This window comes from Colletes gigas, unplaced genomic scaffold (assembly GCF_013123115.1).
Source record: "Colletes gigas isolate AHSC1104 unplaced genomic scaffold, ASM1312311v1 Colletes_gigas_Sc00004, whole genome shotgun sequence".
Taxonomy (NCBI): domain Eukaryota; kingdom Metazoa; phylum Arthropoda; class Insecta; order Hymenoptera; family Colletidae; genus Colletes; species Colletes gigas.
Window position 1 is genome coordinate 2214733 of NW_025106633.1, and position 17064 is coordinate 2231796.

General features: G+C 44.9%; 1 protein-coding gene across 2 annotated transcripts in view; it reads left to right on the forward strand.

The window, feature by feature from the left end:
- LOC122405233 (protein neuralized) overlaps positions 1-17064 on the forward strand; it is an 80137-nt gene that overhangs the window by 33498 nt on the left and 29575 nt on the right. Inside the window, exon 1 of one of the 2 annotated variants that reach the window (XM_043409817.1) lies at positions 4655-5307. The exons of the other annotated variant lie outside the window; for it this stretch is intronic. Within the exon in view, the coding sequence (XP_043265752.1) occupies positions 4998-5307 (310 nt within the window). The 5' untranslated portion in view covers positions 4655-4997. Of the gene's footprint in view, positions 1-4654; positions 5308-17064 lie in introns of those variants that run through there. 2 annotated transcript variants of the gene reach the window in all.

The window sequence follows — 17064 nt, forward strand, 5'->3', positions numbered from 1 at the left end:
CCCCGATCTTACTATTTCTTTTTGTTCGAGTTCTGCAAGCTTGCGTGCATTACTTTTCAGCCTTGGTATTTTGCCCGTCTCTGAAACAAAGCTGTAGCCTGTGGCCCATTTACTAGGATCACCCTGTATCTCCAGCGTGTGCACATCGAAAACGGTGCATTGTTCTGTGCACGTGAACGGGGCTAGCGCGTACACGCGAGTGCACGCCAGTGCACGCGACCCGGTGCATATGTGATCGTTAATACGCGTGCGTAACTGTATGTGCCTCTGTGCAGACTCGGCGCGTCGTTAATTCGTTTCGTCGATCGTGGAAACGCGTATTTCACGAGACACAACTGAAACGCGACCTCTCTGCACATCCTGTGCAGAGACTACAAATAAATAAATGGAAAGAGATTTTAACACCGGATGGTTAAAAAACGAATCTGGCTTTATCGAGAGGTTCGATAGAATGCATAGAATTGCATTTCATTTTCATGGAAGAATGAATTTATTATCATAGAACCCAATGGGATTCAGTTTGTCCGATCATACGTACTAGATTGGTATTCAAGAATATTTTTGTTTTTCACACGTGTATATTTCTATTCGATCTCTTCGCTAACTAATAATTTTCCAGATAGCTTTGAGTAATTTGTGAGTGTACGATGTTAAAATATATTGATGAAAACGATCAGATAAATGTATGCATGCGTATTGTTAATTTAGTTAAAGGAAATAAAAAGAGAGATTGACAAGGCAATAGTTTGAATGCACGAGCAATCAGAGCGTTCCTGGCCGGAAACCAGCCCCGGTGAAGTATGATTAAATGATCGAAAGTAAGTTCGACCTGGCCGGACGAACGGTTTCTTTCAGTTCGCGTACAATCGTTACGCAAGAGGAACGACGGCCCGGATAAAACGGAAGTGCGAAAGGAAGCCGCGGCCACGGTGCCATGGGCGTATTTCCTATCCTCCAAGTCCTGACTCTGGCCCGTTTCCTACTCCTGTTGTCAGGTATCGGTATTGTTTGAACCCTGTCTCATATTTCAAAATTGAAAAGGAAGCGAAGCCATCAGAATTTACAGTTAATGTTCCGAAAATCTCGAGTCATCGTTCCGCAGTTTGTTAGAATAATTATGCTTAAATATTTGACAAACGATGGGTACTCGCGTGTCAAATAGTTAAAGAACACTTGCGTCAAGCAACAGGTTACGTCAGATAGTTAAATGGGGAACTCTCACGAGGTCACGGAGGGAAACATTTATCGAAGACGTTTTACAACCCTTACGATCGAGGGGAGACATTCAACCCTTCGAATTACACGGGCCTGTGCCTTCGATCGTGACTACTACGACCGCCATTTTTCCCCTTTAAAAGATTCTTCCTGGGTCCTTAAAGTCCGTCCACGTCCCTCTGACTTTCAACAATGCACCGGAAACGAGTTCAGAAGACAAAATCGACGTCGTAGTCGTCCACTTAATAAATATTGACTTACATATCTAGTAAAATAAATTGATAAATAAAGAATCTACAAAAAGTAGATGAAAATAATGAATGAAAATGAAGACGAAACAGATGTTGCGGTCGTTCGTTTCATAAAAACGGAGTCAAAATCGGGATGTTTATGAGAAGTGGATCGGTTTAGCATCGGAGAGGCTCAATTATCAGTATTGTTTAAGCGTGTGCAACCTCGAGACGCATTCCATCGAGCTGCACCGGATCCGATCCCTTCATTGGCGCGCATTGCACAAGCGCAACGAAGACGGTGCCAGTATCGATTTCGAAGGGGTAACTCCTGACACCGATCGATCACCGGCTACCTTCGATTTCACGTTCTCCGTTCGATCTAATTTCCGTCCCTAATGTCGTTTCTCCTTGCCCTGGAAACTGTACACGCGTCTCCTACCAAGCGCCAGACCGGCTCGCGAATTGAGTTTCCCTCCTGCTGGAAGGATGCAAGGACTCCCTAGGACTGCAATGCGGTTTCCTGCGTACAGCGGGAACGATACTCTTCGCGGAGCAACCCCGTCGTCTTCCTTTCCATTAACTTTATTTATCTTGTCTTCCGAAATTCGATTTCATCCATCGCGTTTCCCGTTGTTTCTTGAGTAACGTACCTTGGATTTATTCGTTCATTTATTGTTTGACTATTTTCTGCCCTCCGAGACTCCTGCACTCTGCATTCCTGCAGATTGCACCGAGGTATTTCATTGTAACTGATCTATTATTAGCTACACGTTTATTGTTTAATCTTTTAAATTTTATAGCAGACTTTCGATTTTTCTTTAGAATTTAAGCAAAGTATAGATGCATACTATGACGAACAGGTATTTTAATTGTGAGATTCACAGCCCGCATTGATGTCATATGGAAACTAGTTAGACGTGCGCAGCCTTGGATAATTAAAATTTATATTACTGTTACGAAAGGTGAGTTTGTGATAAGGGTACCCGTATAAAATTCGAAAATTATTCAATCTTTTCGTGTTCATTGAGACCAGGTAGGAATACAGTACAGTTGAAACGAGCTTCAATGGCATGATTAATGAAGTTTCCTTCTACTGAAAATATGAAGGTGACGTCGATTCAGTTTCACTTCAAAGTTATTTAGTTTATTATTTAACAAAAGAAGAAGTTTTATGAACGACATTTAAAGCTTAATCACGGTACAATAATTCTGTTCCTTGTGGTCAGTCGCGAGCTCCAAAATTTAACACATCGTCGTCGTTGATCTGTCATGGGACGAGAAACGCATCTCGAGTCCCATGGAAACACGATATTTCTACCGTTGTACTTCGATCCTGTAATTCGAAGTGGCAAACCAAAACAAGCTTCGTTCGTCACGCTGAAGAAACTCTGCAGCTCTTTGCCTCGTTGAACCAAGTGAAGAATTAATGTTAACGATTTATCTTTTTACAAATCCAATCATAATATTCAATAGTAATTTTGTTTTCCCTTTTTCAATTTTCTTAAATTGTTCGACTTCTAAAATTTCACGCGAGTTTGCCCTCGATCCTCGTCTTAATTATTCATTTAATCAAGCCTAACTTACCGTGCAAGTATCGGCGTACTTACATCCTAGGAACTCCAAATTCTACTTACAATATCTCTGCGTGCACTCTGTCTGCGATTTGCATTATTCATGATCACGGCCGTTGCCATTTGGACCGTTTTCAACGCAGAATCCCGCCCCATACTTTATCCCCGATATTTCTACGACTCTATTTACATATTTCCGTATCACCGTGGCGAATCACAAGTTTCGCAATTCCACCGCGCTTTCATTGCTCCTGTTTTCCGTGAAATAAAACTCCCCGGCTGTACGTCAGAACGCGAGGAACCTTACCTAAATAACAATTTGGAGTAACGAATGAAAGGTAAATTTCAGTTTTAATTTACATATTTCTATTTACTTCGATTCTTTGGTCATTGCAGTCAAGTTTTCTCTGCAAATTCAAGATTAAAACTATGTGTTCCCACGTGATAAGACAAAAAATATCGTAGTATTTTTATATCAAACACTTTTGTAGAACGCATACTCTAGGAGTTATTTGGTATGAACGAGTTATGCGACTCGCCCTGTACATGTATTTATACCGTGGAAGCAAATGGACGAAGGGCGCCGTGTTCCATTCCAACCCCTGGCGCCAAATTACTTAGGCATGACACTGGTCGAGAGTTATGTGAATAGGATTGTATCGTGAAATATTCGAAATAATTCGTCCATAAAATCAGACGACCAGTGTTATGTCACGAAACGTATCCTGATAAACGTCCAAAAGTCCAGGAGTGTGAAGGTGTTAATAACTTGAACTCAATTTAATCTTTCCATATTTTCTTTATTTACAAACGTTCATTACATCTACGTAAGAATGTTTACTGCGTGAAATAACTGTTTCAACCGAAGCCACCCCTTCCATTTAATACTGCCATCTCTGTAGAAATTGGAATCTAATTCAACTCGTTGACAACATTCGATCCGTGCACAGTACACCGTTCAGTTCGCCTAACTGAACGGTCAATACGTGCTTAGACGGATAGATCGAAGCGAGAGACGACCTCATTACCATACAATCGAAACGAGCAATTCGTAAAACGCGTCCTATTAAAATTCAACTTATCGTTCGCCGTGCTTCCACCGGAAACCTCGAGTTTCGTCCGAACTCGTCGTCGTGGCTAAAAAAATCCCCTGGTCAAGCGGTCGTTTCGATTCAGCCGTAACTCACCGGTCCACCTCAAAAACGCGGATGGAAGCGACGAGCACATCCGCGCATATACGCGACGGCGGGCGGGAGAGAAAAAAAAAAAAGTAATCGCGTCTAGGCAGGATCAATGCTCGTGCAGTCGGCGACCAGTTCGAATTTCCAACCCCGCGCGCCTCTGTGGATCGAGAAGGCACGGTCCACCCCGGCCTCCCCGCGTTGGCGCACGGGGTGGCCCGGTGTGTCGGTGGCCAGGTAAGGGGCAGCTGTCCACCAGGTGCCACTCGCCCCTCCACGCGTAGCCGCTGTCGGGGCTGAAGCGGTGGGGATAGACGGGACGCTATTGGTCGGTGGCTCGCGCGCGGCTCGGGGATACTCTGGCGCTCGGTCGACGAGCAGTCAGTCGTCCCTGGCCGCTCGAGGGGCACGCAGGCGCTTCGTAATTCGCGTGTACGTCGTTTGCGTTTTTCACATACTCGCGTCACGCGGTCTCGAGTCGTCCAACGATCGACGAGACGAAGAAGGCCCCCACAAATTCAGTGTGTGCCCGAGAGAAGAAGTCAGTGACTCTGAACTGTCTCTCTCGATCTCTCAATCTATCTCACTTAATCCCTCTACACCCGTCAGAACATCATTGTGTGCTCCATGTGCGACCAGTGAATCAGCCGGTGTTTTTCGGGTCTCCATTTGCCCCGTCTTTTTTTTTTTTTTTTTTTCTTGTAAATCTCTCTCGTTTGACGCTTCTCCTCTGCTCCCGCCCCCTCCCCGGATCTCACGGCTGCTCTCGGAATCTCGAGAGCACCACGGCTACATTTATGGGGGTGTCCGGAGAGTGCGCGGTCAAGGGCAGTAAGAGCCACCCCTGTCACTGCTGCAGCAACCTCGCCAGTTCCGGCGCGAGCCTGCAACAACAGCAGCAGCATCATCATCACCACCACCATCATCATCATCATCACGAGGCGCACTACGCGCACCACCAGCACCATCATCACCACCCCGAGAACGGAAAGAAAAACCTCACCGGCGAGCTGCAGCAGCAGAACAACAACGGGGACAGCAACATACTGGCACCCCTGCGCAACAAGATGAAGGTGCTCAAGAAACTCAAGCGCAAGATGGGCCTAGGTGAGCCACACCCCCCTCCTTTTATTTCATTATGTCCATTTCGCGGTATACGACGAATTGGGAATCGGTAGCTTCGGGGGTTACCGGTGCTCGGCAACCTATGACCCGCGGGGTCGGCCAGTGACCCGCGATGCCATAACAACCGACCCGACAATTGTGCAACGGTACTTCTCTTTGACAAAAGACCATCGAGAGAAACGCACGATGAACGAAAGTGATCGACCCGTTCAATGTCCGCGTTTCAGATCTTAATCGTGAATTCTTTTCCCTCTCGGTAAACAAAATATTTAAAAGATTTAAACGTTGTTATAATTATAATATCTATCGACAATATGCACTGGCACGAGTGTTCGTTAACAGAAATATTCGCGAAGTTTGTAGGAGGGTAAAAAATATGGGATAAGTATTTCGAGTTTGAGGGATGAAACTACCCTTCAAAGTTTATTGAGACTTCCTAAATCAAGAAATCATTACTGGACACTGTCATACGCATAATCGGATCCCTTCAACGCAAAAGTCTTTCACTGTATTGTGTTTTTAACAATATTGAGAGACTATAGATGTTCACTAATATTTACATGAAAGAATTTATCGAAAAAGCTTTCCTGTATGCTCAATAGTTTTCAAGACAACAGGGGTTGAAACTCTGAGGGATGGTTTCACCCCTCGAACTTGAGTTATCGCCGCTAGAAAAAAATTCGTTAGCCTTATTTTCATCCTTGCACAAGCCTGAAAAATATCACCTTGTTAGTAGCTTAGATTCTTTATTAACAATTTAATAATCGTTGGAGATTAAATTGGAATCCTGAGCAGGAGAATCTAGTGGCGTTGAGGCATAATAAATCATTAACCGTTTTCTATTCTGGAAGGGCCCTTCTTCAGAATTATATTAAGATCGTTTCCTACGATTATTTTTCTATCCTCTTAAATTACAGCATTTCGAAATTTTACAAACTTTCATTTTATTAATTTTAACGCGCTTAAATTATTTTAGACTTACTATAATTCAATAACTTACCTATATCGTACTGGGTAGTTCAAGACTAGTCGATTTTTATTTTCAAAGTCCGTAAAGAGCAAAATATCGGTGTCGGTTACCGAAATACTTCAAGGTTCTCGCCGAAAATTCGATATAAGTACATACATATCGTACACGTGGTGTTAAATTTAGGCTTGTAAGACGATAAAGGAACAGTTGGTATATGGTTCTACAAATTTGATGCGAAGGTTCCATAGGAACCAAAAAAGTACACAACTTTTTGTGACAAGTTTTTCATACATATGATATTCTTCGGTTCTCTACTTCATCGATAACTTTAACTCAGATCACAGACCAAAAATCTTCCCTCAATAATTATACGTAGAATTACCGATATTATTCCAAGGCAAAATCATTACTATTATTAGTTTATAGAATATCGCGAGCTCCTAGTCTCTGTGACTTGACTCGTAAGATTTTGTGGGAAGACGAGGCTCGGTTGGAGGCATTTGATTTTCCCTATCGGAAGCGAGAGATCATTCGCAGGGGCAAATTACGCTGCTCGAAGCTCATAGAGCTCTTTATCGCGAGCGACGCCTGACACAACACACGCATTGAAGTCACCTTTTGAAATTAAGCTGCCCGGTAATTTCTTTATGAAACCGGTCTTGGGCTGGTTCGCTTCGAAGTGACGAGGGGTGGCCCGCAGCCGGGTGCTTTTGTCACACGGGGACAGGAGCGAACAGCGATGTTGTAACAGTACCTACCAGTCGCTGCTCTCACGCGTGTAACGTTTCTTGTGTAGGTGCGTTGTCGTGCAAGTGCACCGTACTGAAAGACTGAGTCGAGTCGCAAACGACTTTTCCCTCGATGCTTTTCCCCGTTGCCGAGTAGAAAGAGGCGAGGGGCGAGGAAAATTCGCGTCGATACGACGAGAGATAGGGCAGATAGCGGCGGTTTGACGCTGATGGGAACGGAAAGGGATGACGATGGAAACCGTTGCGGTCGGAAGAAAATTAAAAAGACTAGATTAGGGTTTGATGCCATACAACGGGGCGCTACCTCGTGGAATTTCGTTTTCACGTGCGCGGTGACTTGACAGATTGCACAGCGAAATTAGAATTCTTCGTCCAGACTAGCTGGATTCCATTGAGAACGGTTGAAATTAGAGTTTCATTGGAGTTGGTACACTTTGGATTTTACTAAAACCTTTACATTAGCATTACTAAATAGTAAAATTGGGATGGTCGAATAGAAACTATCATTTCGTATAGTAGAATTAGTGTCAGTAAATAACGAAATTAGAATTATTAGTAACATCAATTATGAAATTGCATGAACTGTGGGCGTAAACAGTATCCACAAGATCACTAAAATGGTTTCCTCTGGAACCGTTATGCAATTCTCAAACGTTCGATGATTTAAACTTAGCGTTTCCGATCATTCGCGGATTACGACACCGCATTTGTTTGAACTTGCCTTCCTAAAATCAGAAAATAGAATCCCTCGTACGTTTTATCGCTCGACAACGCTTCGTCCACTGTACGAAATGATTTTTATTGATTCGATAAAACGCAACAGAAAGGTGGCACACTCTATGCACCACCCGTCGACGTAATCTTTCGTTGAAAGTAATAAGAGTTGCGTGATTTCTGTAACAAGGTATTGCTTTCAATTTAATCTAAATGTACGCTTCGAACAATATTTCATTGAATAGTAATACAGTCTTTATTATACCGTTAAAAATAACAATATAAAAATAGATAATGCCGTGACCCAATTTTGATTATATATTCTCGGCGGTACTTCTTCAAAGATCTGATAACCTGGAGATAAAATTCACCTTTCCGTCTCTTATAAATTAGAATCTGCCTTCCAGGTAGCTTTGTCGGAACTCGAGCCTCCTCGTTACCTTCTGGAACCTCTGTGCGCCGAATTTATGGTATTTGATCTTCTCCTTTCGGAGTAAGTTCTTCCTTATCTTGCTATCGGTGCTTAATTAAATTGTTTATGCAAGAAGAAGCATATTTGTTTGACTAAACCGGGTGTAACGAATGTACCGAGGGTTAAATTGAAAAACAGAAGCAACACGCGAAATTTTAATTAAACACCGAAACTCTGTTATAACATAAATCGGAAGGAATAGTGGAAATAAACGTTATTAAAAATTCTATTTTGCTTCAGAAAGAAAATTACAAGTTGAAATTGGGTTAATGGACAGCGTTGGTACACCGAGGGCCGAATTAAAAAACAAATGCTAACGGTAAAATTTTAATTAAACACCAAGATTTATGTTGCTCGACAACACAAATCGGGAAAAATAGAGGAAGTAGAAATTATTAAAAATTCTATTTTGTTCGAGCAAAAGAGCCAAACTTTAAAATGGGGTCAACGGACAACGAGGGTGAAATTGGAAATCAGAAACCAACGGCAGAGTTTTAATTAAATACTGGTACCCTATTTGTTAACAATATGAATCACGCACAATTGAGTCAACGTACATAATTATTCCTCCAGGGCGAGCGTAATAATTGAATTTGACCCTCAATCGCGACGCCTTTGAACGTCTTTTCAAAAGGGTTGCAGGAGTCTACAGGCGGTATGAGCATGATCGTTAAAAGCGCACGCTGCTTCTTTTATTTTTAATCGCTGTTTTCCCACGTAGCGTCGAAGTGAAAGGTTCTTAAGATAAAATAAAAAGTCCTGTGACGTAGCAGCCGAGTAAACGTGCATTGCTTAGGCGGCATAGCAACTTCGGCAACTCTTCGATAAATTTTGATATCGCTGCCAACCGCGCACCTCCGCGTTTCCTTCGAACTTATGCGTTCGACGTAATTTACATTCAATTTTACGTATCGTGCTTAAGTTTTTCATTCAACAGGCATGTTATACAGAGTCTCTGTCGTAATACGAACTGGGACTTATTTGCAAAAGTTAAGTCGGAACGTGGGCGCTCTTCATTTCCAATTCCACGAGTTTGGTACAAAAATATCGCGTACTCCACGATTGCAAACGAGCGAACGTCGAAATCGTCAAGCATCGTTTGAATAGATCGCATCGTGAATCAAGTATTCTTAGCGGCTTCCACGATCCACTTTCGCATCTCGAGGACGTTGAAGATTGTCGGTTATTTCCGGAAAATCCGATAACCTATATATTAGGTCGCTGGAAAGGTTCTGTCCCCTAATGAGACAAGGATGAATCATTTTTTTTTTTTAACGTTGTACAGCCAGAATTAAAACATCTATTTTACTCTTACTCGCGCGATTCTCGTATTTCTTAAAAACATTCGTACAAACCTCTTCGTATCTACTGTGAAATAGTAAATAATCATTTTGACCAAAATTTGACGTCACTGGCGATACAAAATATACCCCCATGAACGCTCCTCTCGATAGCCAAACGATATCCTAGGCATCGATACGCGTCTCAAGGAAACTCCAACCGTTGGAAGAAATTCCTCAGACTGGTTTCGTACCGAGGGTATCGGTTTCAATCGTGCATGCATCGAGAGTATCAAAACACACCGTATCTCAGCCGCTTCCTGCAATCCACCATGCTGGAAGAGTAAGTTGGAATCGAAGGGGGGACAGGCGACGCGGCACCCTCGTTAGCATCCTAAAGAGTCAATCGATTGCTTGTTCTCGTTGCGACACACGCTTCTCTAGCTAAAGGGGTTGCTTCCTCGGGCTCGGAATCGCGTCTGAATCGCTTCCCCTTTCATCAATACAGAACTTTTCCGGCGTCCTCGATATTAATATTCCATTACGTCGTTCGACTTCCGTCGGAGCAGAAGCAGGACTCTCCCCATCACAATGGAAGTAGGCCGCGGAGGAGTCGTCATTTCCTCCGTTATTTTCGCGCTCGTCCCCTCGTCCACCCCCTCGCGTCCTCGTATTCCCGGCATCACAACGGGCAGATATCGCGCTTATCCGCGACTCTGTCGCAGGGGGGGTGGATTTGTATCGTCGCGGTTGGCGCGCATCGTTGACCGACTTTTCGCTGAATGGATGATTTGCTGGCGAGAGACAGCCAGCAAAGAGATTCGCCCGCGAGAGAATTGCTCTCGTCTTTTTCCATCCTGTGTATCTGTCTCTCTTGCCGCGTCTCACCCCGTCACCCTTCGCCTGTTTCCGCTGTCCCGTGCACCCCGTTCTCATCAGATGTCCGTTGTTCCCGGCCACGTGACGAGCCTTTTCCTAAGAACAGCCTCCATTGTCAGCGACAGCTTTCTCGCGAAGTGGAAACTCTCTCCTCGTCTCTTCTCTCTCGCCTTCTCCGCGCTCCCTGGCTCTTTTTTTTTTCTCTCTCTCCACCCCTCTCGGCCGACTTTTGTCTTCGGCCCAGCCAGCCAACCGAAGCCACTCCGCGCCCCCCGCCGCGCCACCCCACCGAATCTTTCACGAATTTCAGATGCGACAATGGCGCGGACGCGGACAAAGACCCCGTTCCGCGGAGTCTGGGTCGTGGCCGATTATTCGAAAAATCCTCTTCCTGCGCCGCGAACCCGGCCACCGGCTTTTTCGACTTCTCTGGGTCGTTTCCGGAACTCCAACCACCACGTGACATGTTTTTTTCGACGGGGTTGTAATTCGTAATCGCTGCTGGACAAGGGTTGGTAAATCCGCCCCAGCTTTTTGGGTCCTCTTCGGTATATAAGGAAACGAGTTAATTCAAAGCTTTCCAGAACACTGAGGTTGTAACGTGAGATTAATGTTTTCAATTTAATATCCTTATCGGGAAATATGTAGCTTGATATTTTACGAAAAGTAAATTATGGTTGCTTACGAATCGGAGAACATTCGAGAATTTACTGCACGTCGAACAACGAGGTCCTTCTTCTATTTCTCTGCTCCATTACATTCCACTCTAATCAATCGATCGAAATCTAGAACTATACCGTCAATGATTCTTTCAACTTCCTGTATCAGTGGTTCTCAATCAATTCTATAAATCGCCTATACAGAAATAGAGATTCATTTGTTCGCCTTCATATTCGTTTCCATCTATCGACACGGAAATAATTGTCTAACAATTAATAAATAGATCTCTTTATTTGCATTTATAGTAAAATAAAAAAAGTAGTTAACGATATCAGAAGAGGGTTTGTTTTGAGAACCTCTAGTACGAGCGAAGACCAAGGCACCGTTACGAAAAACCCCAAATATTTAACGATCCTTCGGTTCGAAGCCGGGTTAAAGGTCACAGCTGTTCCATTTTTCCATCTTTTTTCCTCGTTTCTCCTCTGTTTAGTCGCTCGCTTTTACGTGTCAACAACTTTTCCTCACAGAGGGGAGGTTCAAGAGAGCAACGAGACCAACGCTGCGCTCTTTTCGCGCGGTACTTTGTGGGAGGTCTTTGAACCGGTGTTCCTTTAAACATTTTTCATCGAACAAAACTGGTACACGCGTGCTCCGTGAAACATTGCGCTCAGTCATGTTTTTTTTTTTGTATCCTCGGTCCCCGTCTCGCGTTAAAAAATTTCTGTTTCGTTCTCCTCGTCGCGGAACAAAGGGAGGTTTCTCACAAAAAATGTAGCTGAAATATCGTCTTTAGTTTCCCGGACGAAAGATCGTGTGCAATTGCGAACAAACTGCAGCTTCTTTCGCGGAACAAATTTTTCGTGAATTGGTCGTTCTTCTTTAAATTTTATACATTAAATAAATGGAAGTTCTGTCGATGTTGTTTGAAAAATCCTACAGTTGGCTGAAAGTTCTATCGGGTGATTTGAATGCCAGCGCAAGCGGGTGCGTTCAAGAACTTTTACGGTCCCATTCGTTCGGTAAACGCAGTCTCACGGAATTCGCGTACAGGCTGATCAATTCTTCTGGGGTAGCAGCTGTGCCTGGTCCACCCTAGACAGCCCCTTCCTTTCCTCCCTCTGGCAACGAGAAGAGAGGAGGACACCACGGTTCTCCTCTTTCTCTCGAAACGAGCGAGACACTGGCGGGAACAGCTGACGGACCTTTAAATTTTTAGAGCTGCCTTTTTACCTGGGCTCACGTTGCAACAAAACGGCATGGCTGTGGCTTCCTCTCTCGCATCTCGAATCGCCGGGCACGGTCATTATCCGGACAATAAACCCGAGCCACGGCCTCACTTTCGATCGGTGAATAGGAACGGTAGATCGCGCGGGGAGGCAAGGATCGAGGAGGGAAATTCGGGAAGTCGACGAAGCTCGAAACGATGGCGATTGTAAATTTTACCGTCGAGAAGCTATACACATGGTCTTTATTGCCCCAACGCAGGTATACAAGATTCTAACAAAAATGGCTGCTCGACCCTGCAGAAATAAAGAAATTGCTATTACCCAGAATCTTCGAATCCGAACGTTAAAGTTAAAGGTTCCTCTTCTCGAAGATGGATCGATGTGTAGTTAGGAGGATCGAAGTGATCGAGCAGGGAAAAAGGGTGCAGAGGAGTGGTCGCGAAGGGACGAGAAAAATCGGAGCGTGCCAGCTCATCGTCGCGAGGATGAGCAAAAGATCCATAGGGTATCCAGCGTAAGCGCGGTCTCCGTGGCGGGTTATTCCTCTCCGTTGCTCGTTCGTTCCCTCCGCGGTGGTTTTTCCTCCTCTTTTTGCCACGGTGAATCACTCGGCTCTCCCGGTGCAGAGATTCTCAGTTGCAATATCTCACAGTCGCAGGTGGACTCGCGACGCAAATAAACGACGGTAACGGACACGTGTTTCCGAACAGTTTGCACGCGCGCCGCGGCACCGACGGCTTCCTAGACGGTGAAAATGGCGTCTTTCTCTCGGCCGGACCGTGACTCATGTGCTGTTTAAGGTCGAACGGACCCGGTGAGCTGTCGACTGGACGCGTGACGAAATTCCTGGACAACGAACGGGGCGTTATGCAACCCGCAGACCCGCGGAACAATAAACCTGTTCCGATCGACCCAAACGGCGGTTCTACGTTGTCGTTGCAAAACGCCTCGTTACAGGTACCTGGAACCATTAATTCCGCTCTCCGCGTCGGGATGGCCGCCAGACTTCCCAGACAATTCAACGATTTCGTTGGAAACTCTTGACGAAGTTTCGCGGAGACTGCTAAGGGCTTTGATTTAGGAACCGTGTTAAATTATCTCCGTTCTCGTACTCTGCAGCTGAGTAATAGGGATCGGTATATTATCTGGACGCGGAGAGAAAGAGGAATAGGAACACGATCATGGCGAAACTTGGTCAGGATTATTATGCTAAAACAAGTTTAATAGTTGGATAGTTCTCAGACTTCAGGGATACGTTATCCTGATCCTATTAGAACAAGCTTAGAACAACTCTGATAAGCTTGAGTCCTCGTAGGAAGTTCTAGACACTAGTCCTGGTGCTCAAAGGCTCAATAACTGACACCACTACGTTTCCAAGGTTCCTAGAGTCCCGGAACAGGCGACTGTTCCAGAAGATCCTTCTGGCGTCAGCGAAGGAGCCCAGCTTCCTCGAACGGGGCGATCACTGACCGTCCTCACTGACTCCCTCCGCGCTGGTGTGCGTTCACACCCATCCACCCACTTTCCGCTTCGTCCGTGACGTCACGGTACCGCGAATGAAACCCGTCTTTGTTCCCACAAGCGTTTCGCGAACCGGTTTACGGACGCTCGTGTGTTCCGCGTGCCCTGTCAGCTGGCAGGACCGTTTAATCGGTTAGATCCACTCTTGTTTTAGAGGATCGGAAATTCCAGGTCCCCCGTCTACGTGGTATCCGTTCCGAGAAGCAGTCCATTCACTCCCCTGGAAACCGTTTCTGCCTGTCGCAGATCCAGATAACGAACAGACAAACGGATTAGCGTCTCCTTTAGGATCGCTAATCGCTATCTCGAGCCAGCTCCTCCGTAAATAGAGTAACCCCGCCAGGATTGTTCCTTTGTTTCGGTTTGTTCACGATTCCTGTCGGTCAATTCGCGCATGGAGCAGCTATTTAGATAGCTGCCTCGTCCGAGATAAGGGATCCGGTCATCTACTTAAGATATATCTTCGATCTTAGGCCTCGAAAATACGGGGGCTCGTTTTCCGCGATTTTGCTTTCCGTCCCAGGTATTTTTCCGACTTCCGGCACTGGAGATAGGAGAGGCGGAAACAGCGGCTGGAATCACGGCCCGAAAGTTCGCCGTCATCGGTGCAACGTATCTAAACGCTATCGCGCCGGAAGTTCCTACGATCGACCTTTCGCTCTCTTCCGGGTCCCCTTTCCGCTTTCGAGCGTCTAACTTTACGCACACTCGTTCACTGGTTCAGGCATTTTGTTTACCTCAAGTATCAGTCAATTCGTAGACACATAAATAATCAAGATATCAATTAATAACATTTCGATTTGAAAGTGAGTTCGACGAAGGGGCACGTGATTCGCGAGAAACAAGGTGGTAATAATAAACGTGGACGCAAAAACAGGGAACAAGGGGCCGAGGAAAAGAAATTATGCCGACGTAAAAAGTGCACGTGAGAAATTATGCGATTTCCTAGAGGGAAACTCGGGCCAACGACGGGATCGTATCCCGAGATACATGCATTCGGATCTCGCGGAAGCAAGGTGCGTGAACACCCCAGGTTGCGCAGCACGTGCGTACCGAGGTGCGCGCACCGGAAGCGCTGGACTTAATGGTGCATGTACCTAGGCAAACTCGGCCTCCATCTTGCAACTTACGCACGTGCTCGACTCCCGTGGAAATTCGCGGGGTCAGCAGGCCGAGACGCATCCGCGGAACCCTCAGAAACTCGTTTTCTTTTATACTACCTTTATTCCTCGTCGCAGCGCGCAATGGAATCGTTCTGTTGTCGATCCCAATCTCAACGTTTGCGTTTAAGGTTTTTAGTCGCTGGTCCTTCGATACTGGGATTCGTTATTGCAAGATGTAAATTTATTTTCCATGATAATTACTTCCACTCTTTTGGCCTTTGCGATAACTTGGATCCCCTTCTGGAACAGATTCCATGTCAAACTTAAACGTCAGACATTTCGTAATACGAAGGGGACTTCCGTTTAATTTTCGTTTCATCGTCGTGAAAATAAATTTCTATCGTCGAAACAAACTGGCAGCTGACTTGAGAGCAGTCTGCAGCCTCGAGCTGCCGAACATCTGTCATCGATGGAAGTGCTTCCAGAAGAACCGAGGAACGATCTAGGAGAGCTTTCGAGCAGTTCATTTGGTAACCATTAGCCCCTGTTTCTCAATGGACGTTCGAGTTAAAGGGTGAAACGATCTCGTCTTCTGGGTCTTTGCATATCGATACTGCTGAAGTCTGTATTTACTTTCCACGGAACTCGTCGAGAATAGTAATATATATGCTTCATTTCATCGAGTACTTAGAATCTATGATAAATAAAATTTCACTCTGTTCATAACGACCAGATTATCTAGCCTACATTCATCAACGGTTGAAAAATGGCACTGAATGCCCATTTCCCGTACGTTTTTGGACCCCGAGCGTTCGTCGAACGCCATAAAGAATTAAATGGCTCGGGAAGACGTCTAACTACGTCGTCGACGGGGAATTAATATGGCAAAAAACGGTTGTATAACAGAATCAGGATGGCGGGGGCTCTGCACGCGCTCAGTCCCAGACTTTTTTCCCCCAACAATGCACTTTTCTCGCGTCATCTTGAATCTCGAGGACGGAAAACCCTCGTCGAGATTTATCGAGGCTGCCTCTTTAAGGCTTCCTTTTTCTCCATGGACGTTCTACAGCGAACGGGAGCATTCGCCGGCGTGGTTTTAATGGAACAAACGTTGAGACACCGGGGCGAAGCCATTTTTCAAGTCGAGAGCGTTCGTCTGGCAGCTTCTGGGCTTCTGCCTGTCAATTCCTACAATGGTCTTTGCACTTCGTTGCGATAAATTCGTGTTCGGGAGAGCTTCTTACGTCGATAGGTCGATCAATAATCGCGACACCTTAGAAAAACCGCTATCGAGTCGAACAAATTGCGTTTTCTTTGCTGCGGATGCACGAGGAACAAGGGCTGGACATGAGATCGACGAAGGATTACGGAATTAATTTTTATTTTTAAGTTCGTGCATTTTCTGAGCCAAATTTCTATGGATTTTCCTTTCCTTTTAAATAATCGTTATGTTAAACAAATTCAGACTTTTCAACGGTTCAACTTGAATATTTTTATCGTTTGTTTAGCCCTCCCTTCGACTTATTGGCAATCGACTACGGGGGTGAATCATTTTTTGGAGCGATGTTGGTTACAGGGCGCAAACGCACTTTCAGCCCTCTGCTTGAGACTGACTTTTTTAAGGGATGTCCCTTCCGAGCCCTTGGTTCGCCGCGTATATTACTCTTGGGAGCACCGAGCTGCCTCTAGACTTTAATGGAACAAATGTTGCGAAACCGCAAATCGAAATCCCGGGCGCGCGAATGCGAATCGAACGGGTCGTACGTACGCCGACGCTTTTTACAGCTCGTCAGTTTTAGATGGGGTTCGTTCTTTTGTTGCTGGTACGTCACTAGAGACAGATAAATAGCGCAGATACTTACTGTAATCACTGTAATTAAATTCATAGTACCGGCAGATTTTTAGAAAGTATTTTACCTTTATGTTCAAGTACCAGAAAATAGAAATACGTTGATGCGCTGTATTAATTAAATAAAGCACAATAATAATTACACATTCATGAAGAAGATACGTTCTTTGTGTACGTACGCGTTGCTTCAGATTGAAGTTTTTTTTTATACACGGTCTTGGAATTATACCCGTAATTACAGCCGAGATTGTTATAATTATTTAATTATCAAGAAAATGTTAATTTTGTAACGATAATAACGACGTGTAAGTTGGCC